The sequence below is a fragment of the Panulirus ornatus genome, chromosome 8, assembly GCF_036320965.1.
Source record: "Panulirus ornatus isolate Po-2019 chromosome 8, ASM3632096v1, whole genome shotgun sequence".
NCBI lineage: Eukaryota > Metazoa > Arthropoda > Malacostraca > Decapoda > Palinuridae > Panulirus > Panulirus ornatus.
In genome coordinates this window covers 45,085,898-45,103,705 of record NC_092231.1, presented here as the reverse complement: position 1 = coordinate 45,103,705, position 17,808 = coordinate 45,085,898, and the positions used below count along the sequence as shown (strand labels likewise).

At 40.2% G+C, this 17,808-nt stretch overlaps 1 protein-coding gene across 1 annotated transcript in view; it reads right to left on the bottom strand.

Annotated features, from left to right (window-relative positions):
• The window catches only part of Noc2 (Nucleolar complex protein 2), a 69,765-nt gene that overhangs the window by 17,439 nt on the left and 34,518 nt on the right, over positions 1-17,808 (bottom strand). The window contains 4 exon segments of the mRNA XM_071664345.1: positions 5,855-6,070; positions 9,733-9,864; positions 11,273-11,392; positions 16,952-17,140. Of these exon segments, the coding sequence (XP_071520446.1) occupies positions 5,855-6,070; positions 9,733-9,864; positions 11,273-11,392; positions 16,952-17,140 (657 nt within the window).

Below are 17,808 nucleotides of genomic sequence, written 5' to 3'. Positions count from 1 at the left end.
ATGCACCAAAACCACAGCTCCCTTTCCACATCTAGGCCCCACAAAACTTTTCATGGTTTACCCCAGACACTTCACATACCCTGGTTCAATGCATTGACAGCACATCGACCCCAGTATACCACAACATCCCAACTCACTTTATTCCTTGCACGCCTTTCACCCTCCTGCATGTTCAGGCCCCGATCGCTCAAAATCTTTTTCACTCCATCCTTCCACCTCCAATTTGGTCTCCCACTTCTCGTTCCCTCCACCTCTGACACATATCTTCTTTGCCAATCTTTCCTCACTCATTCTCTTCATGAGACCAAACCATTTCAAAACACCCTTTTCTGCTCTCTCAACAACACTCTTTTTATTGCCACACATCTCTCTTACCCTTTCATTACTTAATCATACCGCCTCACACCACATAATATCTTCAAACATCTCATTTCCAACACACCCACCCTCCTCTACACAACCCTATCTACAGCCCATGCCTTGCAACCAATTAACATTATTTGGAACACTATTCCTTCAAACATACCCATTTTTGCTTTCGGAGAAAATGTTCTCGCCTTCCACACATTCTCCAATGCTCCCAGAACCTTTGCCCCCTCCCCCACCGTGACTCACTTCCACTTCCATGGTTCCATCCACTGCCATATCCATTCTCAGATATCTGAAACACTTCACTTCCAGTTTTTCTCCATTCAAACTTACCTTCCAGTTGATTTGTCCCTCAACCCTACTGTACCTAATAACTTTGCCCTTATTCACATTTACTCTCAGCTTTCTTCTTCCACAAACTTTACCAAACTCAGTCACTAACTTCTGCAGTTTCTCACCCAAATCAGCCACCAGCACTGTATCATCAGCGAACAACAAATGACACTTTCCAAGCCCTCTCATCCACAACAGACTACGTACTTGCCCCTCTCTCCAAAACTCTTGCATTCAATTCCCTAACCACCCCATCCATAAGAAAATTAAACAACCATGGAGACATCACACATCCTTGCCGCAAACCGACTACCGGGAACTAATCACTTTCCTCTCTTCCTACTCGCACACATGCCTTACATCCTCAATAAAAACTTTTCACTAATTCTAGCAACTTGCCTCCCACACCATATACTCTTAATACCTTCCACAGAGCAACTCTATCAACTTTATCATATGCCTTCTCCAGATCCATAAATGCTACACACAAATCCATTCGTTTTTCTAAGTATGTATACTTGTATATATCCCTCTTTTTAAACTTGATATTCCCAATCACCAGTTCTTTCAACACATAACTCCAAAGCTGTTCACCATCCACTCATAAGACTGAATACCTCATGCATCCCAATGAAGCCCTTAACTGCTACATTACTGACCTTCAAATTTAAGTCTCCATCATTAATACCCAGTCTCATCCATCAAAACTGCTGACACACTCAGCTGCTCCTAAAACACTTGTCTCTCATGATCTTTTTTTACATGGCCTCTTTTCATGGCCATGTGCATAACACTTGTAATCACCAAGCTCTCACCATCAACTTTTTATTTTACCCACATCATTTTAGAATTTACTTCTTTACACTCTATTAAACACTCCCACAACTTCTGTTTCAAGAGGAATGCTACTCCTTTCTCAGCTCTTGTACTCTCACCAATGCCTGACTTTACTCCTAAGATATTTCCAAACCATGGAAAGGTCTGTGAGGCCATGGTTTACCCCGAATGCTTCACATGCCCTGATTCAATCCACTGACAGCACGTCGACCCCAGTATACCACATTGTTCATATTCACTATATTCCTTGCACGCCTTTCACCCTCCTGTATGTTCAGGCCCTGATCGCTCAAAATCTTTTTCACTCCATCCTTCCACCTCCAATTTGGTCTCCCACTTCTTCCCTCTCCCTCTGACACATATATCCTCTTTGTCAATCTTTCCTCACTCATTCTCTCCATGTGTCCAAACCATTTCAACACACCCTCTTCTGCTCTCAACCACACACTTTTTATTACCATACATCTCTCTTACCCTTTCATTACTTACTCGATCAAACCATCTCACACCACATACTGTCCTCAAACATTTCATTTCCAAAACATCCACCCTCCTCCGCACAACCCTATCTATGGCCCATGTCTCACAACATATAACACTACTGGAACTACTATTCCTTCAAACATACCTATCTTTGCTCTCCGAGACAACATTATTGCCTTCCACACATTCTTCCTTCAACTTGATCACCGTTTCCCACATTAGCAAGGTAGAGCCAGAAAACAGATGAAAAAGGACCGACTCACATACACAGATTTATTTATATTTTATTATACTTTGTCGCTGTCTCCTGCGTTAGCAAGGTAGCACAAGGAAACAGACGAAAGAATGGCCCAACCCACCCACACACATGCACATATACATACCTACACATCTTACACATACAGACATATACATATATACACATGTACATAATTCATACTGTCTGCCCTTATTCATTCCCGTTGCCACCCCGCCACACATGAAATGAAAACCCCCTCCCCAAGCATGTGCACAAGGTAGCGCTAGGAAAAGACAACAAAGGCCACATTAATTCACACTCAGTCTCTAGCTGTCATGTATAATGCACTGAAACCACAGCTCCCTTTCCACATCCAGGCCCCACACAACTTTCCATGGTTTACCCCAGACACTTCACATCCCCTGGTTCAATCCATTGACAGCACATCAACCTCGGTATACCACATCGTTCCAATTCACTCTATTCCTTGCACACCTTTCACCCTCCTGCATGTTAAGGCCCCGATCACTCAAAATCTTTCTCACTCCATCTTTCCTCCTCCAATATGGTCTTCCACTTCTTATCGTTCCCTCCACCTCTGACACATATATCCTCTTTGTCATTCTTTCCTCACTCATTCTCTCCATGTGACCAAACCATTTCAAAACACCCTCTTCTGCTCTCTCAACCACATTCTTTTTATTACCACACATCTCTCTTACCCTTTCATTACTTACTCGATCAAACCACCTCACACCATATATTGTCCTCAAACATCTCATTTCCAGTACATCCACCCTCCTCCACACAACTCTATCTATAGCCCACGCCTCGCAACCATATAACATTGTTGGAACCACTATTCCACCATATATTGTCCTCAAACATCTCATTTCCAGCACATCCACCCTCCTCCACACAACTCTATCTATAGCCCATGCCTTGCAACCATATAACATTGTTGGAACCACTATTCCTTCAAAAATACCCATTTTTGCTTTCCAAGATAACATTCTCGACTTCCACACATTTTTCAACGCTCCGAGAACTTTCGCCCCCTCCCCCACCCTACGATTCACTTCCGCTTCCATGGTTTCCATCTGCTGCCAAATCCAATCCCAGATATCTAAAGCACTTCACTTCCTCCAGTTTTTCTCCATTTAAACTTACCTCCCAATTGAATTGTCCCTCAACCCTACTGTACCTAATAACCTTGCTCTTATTCACATTTACTCTCAGCTTTCTTCTTTCACACACTTTACCAAACTCATTCACCAGCTTCTGCAGTTTCTCACATGAATCAGCCACCAGTGCTGTATCATCAGCGAACAACGACTAACTTACTTCCCAAGCTCTCTCATCCACAACAGACTTCATACTTGCCCCTCTTTCCAAAACTCTTGCATTCACCTCCCTAACAACCCCATCCATAAACAAAAACAACCATGGAGACATCACGCACCCCTCCCGCAAACCAAAATTCACTGAGAACCGATCACTTTCCTCTCTTCCTACACGTACACATGCCTTACATCCTTGTAAAAACTTTTCAATAATTCTAACAACTTACCTCCCACACCATATATTCTTAATACCTTCCACAGAGCATCTCTATCAACTCTATCATATGCCTTCTCCGATACATAAATGCTACATACAAATCCATTTCCTTCTCTAAGTATTTCTCACATACATTTTTCAAAGCAAACACCTGATCCACACATCCTCTACCACTTCTGAAACCACACTGCTCTTCCCCAATCTGATGCTCTGTACATGCCTTCACCCTCTCAATCAATACCCTCCCATATAATTTCCAAGGAATACTCAACAAACTTACACCTCTGTAATTGAAGCACTCACTTTTATCCCCTTTGCCTTTGTACAATGGCACTATGCAGGCATTCTGCCAGTCCTCAGGCACTTCACCATGAGTCATACATACATTGAATAACCTTACCAACCAGTCAACAATACAGTCACCCCCCTTTTTTTTAATAAATTCCACCGCAATACCATCCAAACCCGCTGCCTTGCCGGCTTTCATCTTCCGCAAAGCTTTTACTACCTCTTCTCTGTTTACCAAATCATTCTCCCTAACCCTCTCACTTTGCACACCATACAGACATACACATTTACATATATACACATGTATAGAATCATACTTGCCTTCATCCAATCCTGATACCACCCCACCCTACAGAAATCAGCACAAATGCATGGAGGAAAAGAAAAAAGATAACATATACATTCCCCTCTCCTCTCCCACGCCATATCACCAACCCCCACAACAGTGATGTAGCACCAGGAAACAGATGAAAAAAGGCCACATCCGCTCACACCCATTTTCTTGCTGTCATGTGTAGTGCTCTGAAACTACAGCTCCCTATCCACATCCAGGCCCCATAGACCTTTCCATGGTTTACCCTGGATGTTTCACATGCCCCTGTTGAGTCCACGGATGGCACATTAACCCCAGTATACCAGATCATTCCAAATCACTCTATTCCGTGCACTCCTTTTACCCTCTTGCATATTCTGACCCCAATCACTCAAAATCTTTTTCATGCCATCCTCCTGACTCCAATTTGCTCTCCTAGTTTTCCTTGTACCCTCCAATTCTGACACATATATCCTCTTTCTCAACCTTTCCTCACTCATTCTCTACATACACCCAAACAATTTCAGCACACCCTCTTCATACCTGACTGCCACTTCCCTTTATATTACTTTTGGTTTTTCACTTGTCTTCCAGCAATTTTCCAAAGTAGATTCATTGACTTAAGATGTCCATAGAAACACTATTGTGGGAGAGACATTCATTTTCCCACCAATGATTCTTTCCTTAGATCTCATTCACAATGATAACCCTATCATATGCTTTTTCATCATCCATAAATGATGCATACATTTTTTTTTCTTTTCTGTATGTATTCCTCATAGACATTTCAAAACAGTTTCATAAACCACACATTCTGTACCACTCCTGAAATCACACAGTTCCTCCCAAAGTTTATGCTTTCCACATACCACCACTCTCCCAAAGAAATTAACGTTTACACTCAACAATCCTACACCCCTGTAATTCAAACATTCACTTTTGTCTCCCTTGCATTTATAAAGTGGCACTATATATATATATATGCATTCTGCCCATCTTCAGATGCCTCACTATGGTCAATTTCTGTAATCATATAAATCAAATTTGTCACCTGCTGGACAATCACAAAAGTGTTTGCTTAAGATGTGTTTTGTGAGTGAGTAAAAGGGTAATTTTCCATGAAATACAACTGTTGGCACTTTCCGTTAAATGCTTAGTTTCTTATTAGTGTGAGTTACGGAAGAAGGGACACGTCAAACAAAAAGTACATTACAAACTGATAATAACGATATGAAACATGTCTAAAGCTGCATGATAAATGTTATGGGTGCAAAACCAGAAGCATAATTAGTAATCATGCAAAATGAGACAGAATTATTCTAACAAAGCAGACAGAGAAAATTGCTGGTTAGGATGTACTTAAGTTGAAACAATTTGAAGAGGAAGGAAGGATACTTGAAACAAAACAAAACTACAACAGTGACATACCATACCTGTAAAATGGTAGGGACAACCAATTCTGGGAAGCCAATAGAGGCACTTTCTGTACTCAGGTAATCAATAATGTGATCATGAACTTGGTAAACAACTCCATCTTTAAAGGCTGACTCTGACATTTCTGCCCGTGACAACCTCAACATACACATCCACTCAAGATGTTTTATAGATGCCTTTTTGTGTTTTTTGTCCAGAGGAGCTTTATCTAGAATCTGAGGAAAAGAAAGGAATCTTATGAACAGCCGAGCTAATGATCTGATTACAAATTTGTGATGACATTCTAATGAGAAAACAAAAAGGCTTTCGAGTTGATGAAGAACTCTATTCTGAGCGCTAAGGAAGGCCTAAGGATATAGAGCAAATATCAATATTCCTTCAATATCAGTTCCTGTTACACCACATCCACTAATGAATGTTAAGCTAAAGTTAGCCAGTACCAAATAATGTCAAAAAGCTGACTTAATACTTCATTCCTGTGGTCATAGATTACAAAAATAATACAGATGGCATCAGAAGTGACAATAAAAAGTAAAATAAAAAGATGTGAAAAAAAATAAGTGGTGAGATGAATTCTTTAAAAAATGTATGGGTGAAACACTATCAATATCCTGGAATTCCAATGATGTAAACTGCATTACCAAAAAACATACTAGCATTCCAGTGATGTCATTTGAATCAATTTTAAGAATTCCAGCCAAAATAAATTTTTGTCTTTTGATGCATCAGGTGATTTACCCTAACACACCAGTATTGATTTTACTGTCCATCTTCATGCATATATTAACCAATGCAGTGCACAACATTGTTTTTTGGCCAATGTCAAAAAAAAAAGGGGGGGATTGCTGAAAGTACAAAAAATATCAAGACCATTATTTTCTCATGAATGAAGATCCAATAGTCATGATACTGAAGGGATACACATGGGGCCTATAAGCACTGCCATCTGATCATAGAAAAAATCAGGCAAATTTACATGAGATCTTTGTCAGTCCTTTACAGAGCCCACTTGTTGTCGATGTTCTCGCCACTCTCTACAACTGTGTATTTCAACTTTACTTTCCTCATCAGATAAACAAGAATGAGGAATTTTCTTCCTCATTTGGTAAATCCATCCAGCAATCTCATTAACTATAAGGGTGTAAAAGTACTTAATATGGGTGGTAAAAACACTGGTCCCCCACACATAGAGGCACTTTCCCATTAACTATTATCATTATTATCATCACACATTCATTCACACAGTCTCTAGCTGTCATGTGCAATGCACTGAAACCACAGCTCCCTTTCCACATCCAGGCCCCACAGACATTTCCATGGTTTACCCCAGACATTTTACTGACAGCACGTCGACCCCAGTATACCACACCATTCCAATTCATACTACTCTATGCACACCTTTCACCCTCCTGTATGTTCAGGCCCTGATCACTCAAAATCTTTTTCACTCCATCCTTCCACCTCCAATTTGGTCTCCCACTTCTCGTTCCCTCCAACTCTGACACATATCCTCTTTGTCAATCTTTCCTCATGCATTCTCTTCATGTGTCCAAACCATCTCAATATACCCTCTTCTGCTTTCTCAGCCACACTCTTTTTGTTACCACACATCTCTTACCCTTTCATCACTTACTTGATCAAACCACTTCACACCACATACTGTCTTCAAACATTTCATTTCCAACACATCCACCCTCCACTGCACAACCCTATCTATGGCCCATTATCTGTAAGCATATTTATTCTTGGCGCTACCTCACTGACATGGGAAATGGCAAATATGTATGAAAAAAAAACTCTCTTACATTAATCTATCATTTCTGATGAATTTTTTTTTTTCTTTTTTTTTGCTTTGTCGCTGTCTCCCGCGTTTGCGAGGTAGCGCAAGGAAACAGACGAAAGAAATGGCCCAACCCACCCCCATACACATGTATATACATACGTCCACACACGCAAATATACATACCTAGACAGCTTTCCATGGTTTACCCCAGACGCTTCACATGCCTTGATTCAATCCACTGACAGCACGTCAACCCCGGTATACCACATCGCTCCAATTCACTCTATTCCTTGCCCTCCTTTCACCCTCCTGCATGTTCAGGCCCCAATCACACAAAATCTTTTTCACTCCATCTTTCCACCTCCAATTTGGTCTCCCTCTTCTCCTCGTTCCCTCCACCTCCGACACATATATCCTCTTGGTCAATCTTTCCTCACTCATTCTCTCCATGTGCCCAAACCATTTCAAAACACCCTCTTCTGCTCTCTCAACCACGCTCTTTTTATTTCCACACATCTCTCTTACACTTACGTTACTTATTCGATCAAACCACCTCACACCACACATTGTCCTCAAACATCTCATTTCCAGCACATCCATCCTCCTGCGCACAACTCTATCCATAGCCCACGCCTCGCAACCATACAACATTGTTGGAACCACTATTCCTTCAAACATACCCATTTTTGCTTTCCGAGATAATGTTCTCGACTTCCACACATTCTTCAAGACTCCCAGAATTTTCGCCCCCTCCCCCACCCTATGATCCACTTCCGCTTCCATGGTTCCATCCGCTGACAGATATCTAAAACACTTCACTTCCTCCAGTTTTTCTCCATTCAAACTCACCTCCCAATTGACTTGACCCTCAACCCTACTGTACCTAATAACCTTGCTCTTATTCACATTTACTCTTAACTTTCTTCTTTCACACACTTTACCAAACTCAGTCACCAGCTTCTGCAGTTTCTCACATGAATCAGCCACCAGTGCTGTATCATCAGCGAACAACAACTGACTCACTGATGAATACACCCATGAATTCCACCTTGCTTTTATGTTTCTTTGCCTGTCTAAGTACCTAATGGCTTGTTGACTCCAAGACTTGACCATAACAACCAATTCTTCTTTCATCAAACTATTGTGTCTGGCAATTCTATAGATTCCAGTAGCCTTTCAAAATACACTTCTTTCTTTCCCTTTTCTTCCCCATCTAGAGAACAATCTTCCAAATTCAAAATAATTAGTGACTTGCATTTATCGACCTCCTGCTTTACTAATCTTTTCATATTTGTTGCCATCCAGTTTTTAGGTAGAACCTTCAGTGTTGCACTATTAACCTGTGTCTCACTTTCTCTACAATTTGTTTTTACTAACAAACACTGGTCTTGTATGCTCTCCACTTTCTTAAAGCTTTTATGAACTAAGCCATAAAGTTTCTTGATTATTCCATCTCTAACAGTGCATGTTACTCTTCCTACAATTTCAATGAATTCCCTGTCCACCTCTGTTAGTCTAACAGCACATATTCTTCCTACAATTCCATTCGAATCCCTGTCTACCTGTTAGTATGGTCCACTACATATTTCTTTATGCTCTATGTCTCTTGATCAACTGCCAAAGTTACACCTCCCTCCCTATCATTGCCCACCATTGCCAACAGATTCATTATGCATTTCATTCCTTTCCCCTAGCTAACCATCCTCTAGGGCATTTTGAAAAGTCTGTTTGGATGGATGGATGAAAACAAAGTATAATACTAATAGGCTTCTGGATGGATGAAATAAGAGTATAATGGTAAGAGGCTTGGATGGATGAAATAAGAGGATATGGTAAGAGGCTTCTGGATGGATGAAATAAGAGTATAATGGCAAGAGGCTTCTGGATGTATGAAATAAGAGTATCATGGTAAGAGGCTTCTGAATGGATGAAATCTGAGTACAACAGTAAAACACATAAGAAGATGAGTAAGTGTTTAAAGTTATGTGAGGAAACAAATGTGTGAATGGGATGTTGCATGGACCATCTTAGGTCAATGGCACAATCTATCAACATTAGTTAAGTTTAAGCCTTACAAATGAATATTTTCTTTACCTCCAGCAAGAAAGGAAGGAGTGGTATAAAGGTACCAGTTTGTCGTGACAACTCTGTTAGAATTCCACATATATGAAATACTAGAGGATAAAAGGATGGTATGGGCTGAAGTTTCATTGTCCCCAGAGCAACCTGCAAAGAAACAAGAAAAATAAGACCTCAAATGCTGGTTTTCAAACATAAAAAATCATATTTCCTCTGTACATACAGACCAAGGGGTACTGAGAGAAAACATCTGTTCATTTCATTGAAGGTCTTTTCATAATTTTCCTTCTTACTCAAGGTGTTCCTATTCAGATTTTACCCTCTTTAACCACTATAGTAATAAGACTCAACAATAGTCCAGCAATTCATCAAGGCCTATGATGTCCTTAGTGAAACAGTTTACACATCCCCTTGGTCTTAATATCATTACATTCTAGGAATATCTTGAAACGACAGATTAAAATGTTTCCCTGAGAGAAAACATCTGTTCATTTCATTGAAGGTCTTTTCATAATTTTCCTTCTTACTCAAGGTGTTCCTATTCAGATTTTACCCTCTTTAACCACTATAGTAATAAGACTCAACAATAGTCCAGCAATTCATCAAGGCCTATGATGTCCTTAGTGCAACAGTTTACACATCCCCTTGGTCTTAATATCATTACATTCTAGGAATATCTTGAAACGACAGATTAAAATGTTTCCCTGCCAAAGAGAAAGATCCTTCTGGTATGTATAATGAAGAGCAACGTCTCTCTCAAAGCTATCATGATTTCTTCAGAGATCTGGAACTACTGTCTCATTCATTAAAGTGCCTGTTTACAGTTGTACTTCCCTTCCTCACAGGGAGGCAGCTAAGGAAGCGAATGGCCTGAATTCATAGCAAATCAAGCTCCCTGTAGACTAATATCCAATTCAAACATGTCATTAAGTAGATCTTCCTCTCCATGTAACAATAATGAGAACCGAAATCAAAATTTTCAAGCAAGCAACCCAGTCTTAAATGAGCTAATGCCACACACATGGGTGTAGAGTGAAACGTGTGAATATATGTGAACACCATGACGACAGTCACGAGAGCCTAGTTCAACTTTGGTGATGGATTTCCCTTACCTTTCCATTTATCTAAATAACTCTGATACTCTTCAACAATTCACTACTTAGGCCAATGTCTTCGTGGAAGAAAACAATCACATCATTTTATGGTGTTCTTCCTGATATCCCTGCTGCAAGCCAAAAAAGCATTATCATCTTTACTTTTTATTTTCAACTTTTGTGAATAGATGCATTTCACTCTTCAGTAATACAGCATCAAGAACAAATGAGCAATGTCCTCATATGCACATACCCACCCACTACTATTCATCTATAAGATCTGTTCAGTAAATACTTTAAAAAAATACCTAAATTTCAGGCAACTGGTTAAAGAAAATAGAAAAGAAAATCTAAACACTCCAACATGCATCCCCGTGTCATGCAGAGCCTCACACTTTCACATCAAAAGTCTGTTGCAAGTACTAGTTTTGAATTTCTACCACTTGTTTTGAATCCCTTACCTGTGTGAGTGGGTAGATGATAGGCTGGAGGGCTGGACTAGGGTGAGTCTTGGCTAGTAGATCAGCCCATAAGTGCAAACAATGGACATACTGCCAATTGTACACCAGCTGCACACGTTCCTGGTTAATAATAATGAACGAATATAAACTTTACAAGATAAAAACATCTTTAGATTTGCAGCATTCTCCAAATGTCATCAAAAAGTTTGTTCTGAACTAGTAAAAAGCATGTTCTTGAGTGACACCCCCAACTTGCACTTGCCAGTGTAATTCTCAGGCAAGATGTTGGATTCCTTTATTCAAGGGAGTAAAACAAACACCTAAGTATGACAAATTCACATTTAATGCACACACAATATGTAATAATTATGTATACCATGGGCAGCCTAAGAAAACCTGCTTATCTACAGTGCTGTAATCACCTGTTAACCCCTATATCACCTTAATGAGTCCTATGGGTGGTCTAATACAATCTGCTTACAAATGATCCTGTCATCACCTGTTAACCCCAACAATCACCTGTTAACCTCTAAACCCCTAACACATATCCCCTTCTCGTATTCCAATTTCCAACATTTGGAACACAAAAAGGAGCCAAGAGAGGAGTGTCCCTTCTCAAAAGTCAGGCTAGGGATATTTAAATGTGTCTGACCATAGCCAAAGATGAGAAGGTTGAGATAGGTACTATGTCTGAGGAAAGGAACCTGTCAGAACTTCACAACAGAGGCTGAGAGGGATGTGAAATAAAAAGATCAAAACAGCAAAAAATGTAATGTACTGAATCAATAAGACCTATGCCAATAAGTGAATCAAAAATGGATTTGAACAGATCAGTCAGGCATTTCTGTAAATATGTAGGAGGATACAAGAGATGAACACAAATAAAGGAAAGTCCTTAATTTTTATGAGGTGGTTTGTTGTCATGGTATAAAATCATATAGATAGGTTGTCATGGTATAAAATAAAAGAGAGGATGTACTGGTATACACTGAAAAAGATGCAATGTCATTGTATAAAATGAGAGAAGAGTTGTCATGGTATAAAATGAAAGAAATGGGTTCTCATGGCATGAACTAAAAGATACAGGTTTCCATGGTATAAAATGAAAGATATGGCTTGTCATGGTGTAAAATAAAAGAGATAGGTTGTCATGGTATAAAATGAGAAATGGGTTGTCATGTTATACAATAAAAGAGATAAGTTGTCATGGTATAAATTAAAAGTGTTGGGTTGTCATGGTAGAAAATAAGTGTTGGGTTGTCACAGTATAAGATGAGAGAGACTGGATGTCATGATATAAAATGAAAGAGATGGGTTGTGTTATGGGATAAGAAGAAAGAGATGAGTTGTGTTATGGGATACGATGAGAGATGAGTTGTGTTATGGGATAAGATGAAAGAGATGGGTTGTCATCGTGTAAAACAAAAGACATGGGTAGTACAGCATAAAATGAAAAGAGATGGGTCATCATGATATAAAATGAAAGAGATGGGTTGTCACAGTATAAAATTAAATCAAATAAGTGAAAATTTTTCCCTTTACCTCCTTTGTTCTCACCTTTTTCCATTCTGTACTCAGTCTCTCCTGGTACTTCCTCACACAAGTCTCCTTCCCAAGCTCACTTACTCTCACCACCCTCTTCACCCCTAACATTCTCTCTTCTTTTCTGAAAACCCATACAAATCTTCACCTTAGCCTCCACAAGATAATGATCAGACATCCCTCCAGTTGCACCTCTCAGCACATCAACATCCAAAAGTCTCTCTCGCGCGCCCGTCAATTAACACGTAATCCAATAACGCTCTCTAGCCATCTCTCCTACATACATACATATACTTATGTATATCTCGCTTTTTAAACCAGGTATTCCCAATCACCAGTCATTTTTCAGCACATAAATCTACAAGCTCTTCACCATTTCCATTTACAACACTGAACACCCCATGTATACCAATTATTCCCTCAACTGCCACATCACTCACCTTTGCATTCAAATCACCCATCACTATAACCCGGTCTTGTGCATCAAAACCATTAACACACTCATTCAGCTGCTCCCAAAATACTTGCCTCTCATGATCTTTCTTCTCATGCCCAGGTGCATAAGCACCAATAATCACCCATCTCTCTCCATCCACTTTCAGTTTTACCCATATTAATCTAGAATTTACTTTCTTACATTCTATCACATACTCCCACAACTCCTGTTTCAGGAGTAGTGCTACTCCTTCCCTTGCTCTTGTCCTCTCACTAACCCTGACTTTACTCCCAAGACATTCCCAAACCACTCTTCCCCTTTATCCTTGAGCTTCGTTTCACTCAGAGCCAAAACATCCACGTTCCTTTCCTCAAACATAGTACCTATCTCTCCTTTTTTCACCTCTTGGTTACATCCACACACATTTAGACACCCCAATCTGAGCCTACGAGGAGGATGAGCACTCCCTGCGTGACTCCTTCTTCTGTTTCCCATTTCAGAAAGTTAAAATACAAGGAGGGGAGGATTTCTGGGGGAGGAATGGGATGTATTTAGGGAAGCAGTGATGGCTTGCGCAAAAGATGCTTGTGGCATGAGAAGCGTGGGAGGTGGGTTGATTAGAAAGGGTAGTGAGTGGTGGGATGAAGAAGTAAGATTATTAGTGAAAGAGAAGAGAGAGGCATTTGGATGATTTTTGCAGGGAAAAAATGCAAATGAGTGGGAGATGTATAAAAGAAAGAGACAGGAGGTCAAGAGAAAGGTGCAAGAGGTGAAAAAGAGAGCAAATGACAGTTGGGGTGAGAGAGTATCATTAAATTTTAGGGAGAATAAAAAGATGTTCTGGAAGGAGGTAAATAAAGTGCGTAAGACAAGGGAGCAAATGGGAACTTCAGTGAAGGGGGCTAATGGGGAGGTGATAACAAGTAGTGGTGAAGTGAGGAGATGGAGTGAGTATTTTGAAGGTTTGTTGAATGTGTTTGATGACAGAGTGGCAGATATAGGGTGTTTTGGTCGAGGTGGTGTGCAAAGTGAGAGGGTTAGGGAAAATGATTTGGTAAACAGAGAAGAGGTAGTAAAAGCTTTGCGGAAGATGAAAGCCGGCAAGGCAGCAGGTTTGGATGGTATTGCAGTGGAATTTATTAAAAAAAGGGGGTGACTGTATTGTTGACTGGTTGGTAAGGTTATTTAATGTATGTATGATTCATGGTGAGATGCCTGAGGATTGGCGGAATGCGTGCATAGTGCCATTGTATAAAGGCAAAGGGGATAAGAGTGAGTGCTCAAATTACAGAGGTATAAGTCTGTTGAGTATTCCTGGTAAATTATATGGGAGGGTATTGATTGAGAGGGTGAAGGCATGTACAGAGCATCAGATTGAGGAAGAGCAGTGTGGTTTCAGAAGTGGTAGAGGATGTGTGGATCAGGTGTTTGCTTTGAAGAATGTATGTGAGAAATACTTAGAAAAGCAAATAGATTTGTATGTAGCATTTATTGATCTGGAGAAGGCATATGATAGAGTTGATAGAGATGCTCTGTGGAAGGTACTAAGAATATATGGTGTGGGAGGCAAGTTGTTAGAAGCAGTGAAAAGTTTTTATCAAGGATGTAAGGCATGTGTATGTTTAGGAAGAGAGGAAAGTGATTGGTTCTCAGTGAATGTAGGTTTGCGGCAGGGGTGCGTGATGTCTCCATGGTTGTTTAATTTGTTTATGGATGGGGTTGTTAGGGAGGTGAATGCAAGAGTTTTGGAAAGAGGGGCAAGTATGCAGTCTGTTGGGGATGAGAGAGCTTGGGAAGTGAGTCAGTTGTTGTTCGTTGATGATACAGTGCTGGTGGCTGATTCATGTGAGAATCTGCAGAAGCTGGTGACTGAGTTTGGTAAAGTGTGTGAAAGAAGAAAGTTAAGAGTAAATGTGAATAAGAGCAAGGTTATTAGGTACAGTAGGGTTGAGGGTCAAGTCAAATGGGAGGTAAGTTTGAATGGAGAAAAACTGGAGGAAGTAAAGTGTTTTAGATATCTGGGAGTGGATCTGGCAGCGAATGAAACCATGGAAGCGGAAGTGAACCATAGGGTGGGGGAAGGGGCGAAAATCCTGGGAGCCTTGACTAATGTGTGGAAGTCGAGAACATTATCTCCGAAAGCAAAAATGGGTATGTTTGAAGGAATAGTGGTTCCAATAATGTTGTATGGTTGCGAGGCGTGGGCTATGGATAGAGTTGTGCGCAGGAGGGTGGATGTGCTGGAAATGAGATGTTTGAGGACAATGTGTGGTGTGAGGTGGTTTGATCGAGTAAGTAATATAAGGGTAAGAGAGATGTGTGGAAATAAGAAGAGCATGGTTGAGAGAGCAGAAGAGGGTGTTTTGAAATGGTTTCGGTACAGAAGAGCATGGTTGAGAGAGCAGAAAAGGGTTTTGAAGTGGTTTGGGCACATGGAGAGAATGAGTGAGGAAAGATTGACCAAGAGGATATATGTGTCGGAGGTGGAGGGAACAAGGAGAAGTGGGAGACCAAATTGGAGGTGGAAAGATGGAGTGAAAAAGATTTTGAGTGATCGGGGCCTGAACATGCAGGAGGGTGAAAGGCGGGCAAGGAACAGAGTGAATTGGATCGATGTGGTATACCAGGGTCGACGTGCTGTCAGTGGATTGAATCTGGGCATGTGAAGCGTCTGGGGTAAACCATGGAAAGTTGTGTGGGGCCTGGATGTGGAAAGGGAGCTGTGGTTTCGGGCATTATTGCATGACAGCTAGAGACTGAGTGTGAACGAATGGGGCCTTTGTTGTCTTTTCCTAGCGCTACCTCGCACACATGAGAGGGGAGGGGGATGTTATTCCATGTGTGGTGAGGTGGCGATGGGAATGAATAAAGGCAGACAGTGTGAATTGTGTGCATGTGTATATATGTATATGTGTGTGTGTGTATATATATGTGTACACTGAGATGTATGGGTATGTATATTTGCGTGTGGGGACGTGTATGTATATACATGTGTATGGGGGTGGGTTGGGCCATTCCTTTCGTCTGTTTCCTTGCGCTACCTCGCAAACGCGGGATACAGCGACAAAGCAAAAAAGTGAAAACTTTTAAGTTCTGTGAGTTTATGTGGCAGTGGTGAGCTGAAGTTCACGTATCTTACAAGGATGGAGAAACTGGTGTTGAACTGAAAACTTTAGCATGTGGAAAGAAATGTGAGTAGCTTGTTTTGTATCAGGGAGTGAGCATTTGTGTCAACTTTGATATACAGATGGAAAACCAAAGTATATACAGGAAAGGTAAAAAGATGAAAGTCTTAGAGCAGTAAAGTCATTTAGAATGTATAACACACATGACAAGTTGCTTCAGAAAATACTTTACAAAAGTAATACAATTTGAGGGACAAGGACAGGAAATCACAGATGAGATGGTTAATAGCAGTGAGAGAACTGGTTAAGACAAGGAATATTTCAGTGGAGGATGCCAAAGGAATAGTTTGGGTTCATATGTAACTGATGTGTTTCATGTATAGATATAAACAATGGACAAAGTTTATGGATGTGAATTAGTGATTTAAGGAGCAGTGTGCAACTGATCCTCTCCACAGAACTAGAAGTGGATTTAACAAAGACTGACAAAGACATATGCAAAAAGTACCTCAAAAATACTTCATTTACATCTAAAGTTAAACTGAAAAATATGTTCAATTATCATTAGTTACATACCTTGTTCTTAACTATGATGGCATTACGTAGATGGAATGCCATCTGACGAATGTAAACAAAGGCATGCTTGTAGGCAAGTACTTGGTCCAAAGCATACAATTCAACCAATGATAAACGCATAAAGTCTATTAAACCCCAAGTGGATGGAGATGTGAATCTTGAGTTCCTTACATAGGAAAGATAGAGTTTCTGAAAAATATCAATAATTTTAATAATACATAACCTTATTCCTTGTAAATACTGTGTTCCAATAAATAACAAAACAAGATGCAAGTGTATTATCCCATTATCTTAATGTAACCAGCCTATAAACATCTCTGCTATTCTAGAGGTGTTTCTCATGAGTGAGAAGACTATTGATAATGGTGAAAAAAAAATCTGGTCTTCATTAAACAATTTTTTTATTACAGCTGAGTTCTCAGTGTCCAAACAGCTCCGTAATTCTCCTTTACTATCTTGCAACCAAATACATACAACATCAAAGGTGAACTGGCTAGTTTGAACAAGCAACACAGATGCAGGAGAGTATATATTCTCTCACATACATCACAGCTCATCTTTGTTTTCCCACCTTCCTCACAACGAAAAATCTATTAATTATAAAATGAAGCGCTGTTTCATGTGGAGACTACTAGGGGAATTTGTAACAAGAGCAAGGAAAAAATGTTTTATACATTCAATGGCTGTCTTAGCTCCATTTAGTACCACTAAGAACAACAGTTCAGCCCTTCCTTCAGGAACCTGATAAAAAAAAAAGTTCAGTTCTTCCTTCAGGAACCTGACAAAAAGAAAAAAAAAAATCTGGAAGAATGCATGTACAGTGCCCTTGTATAAGGGAATGGGGGGGGGGGGGGAAT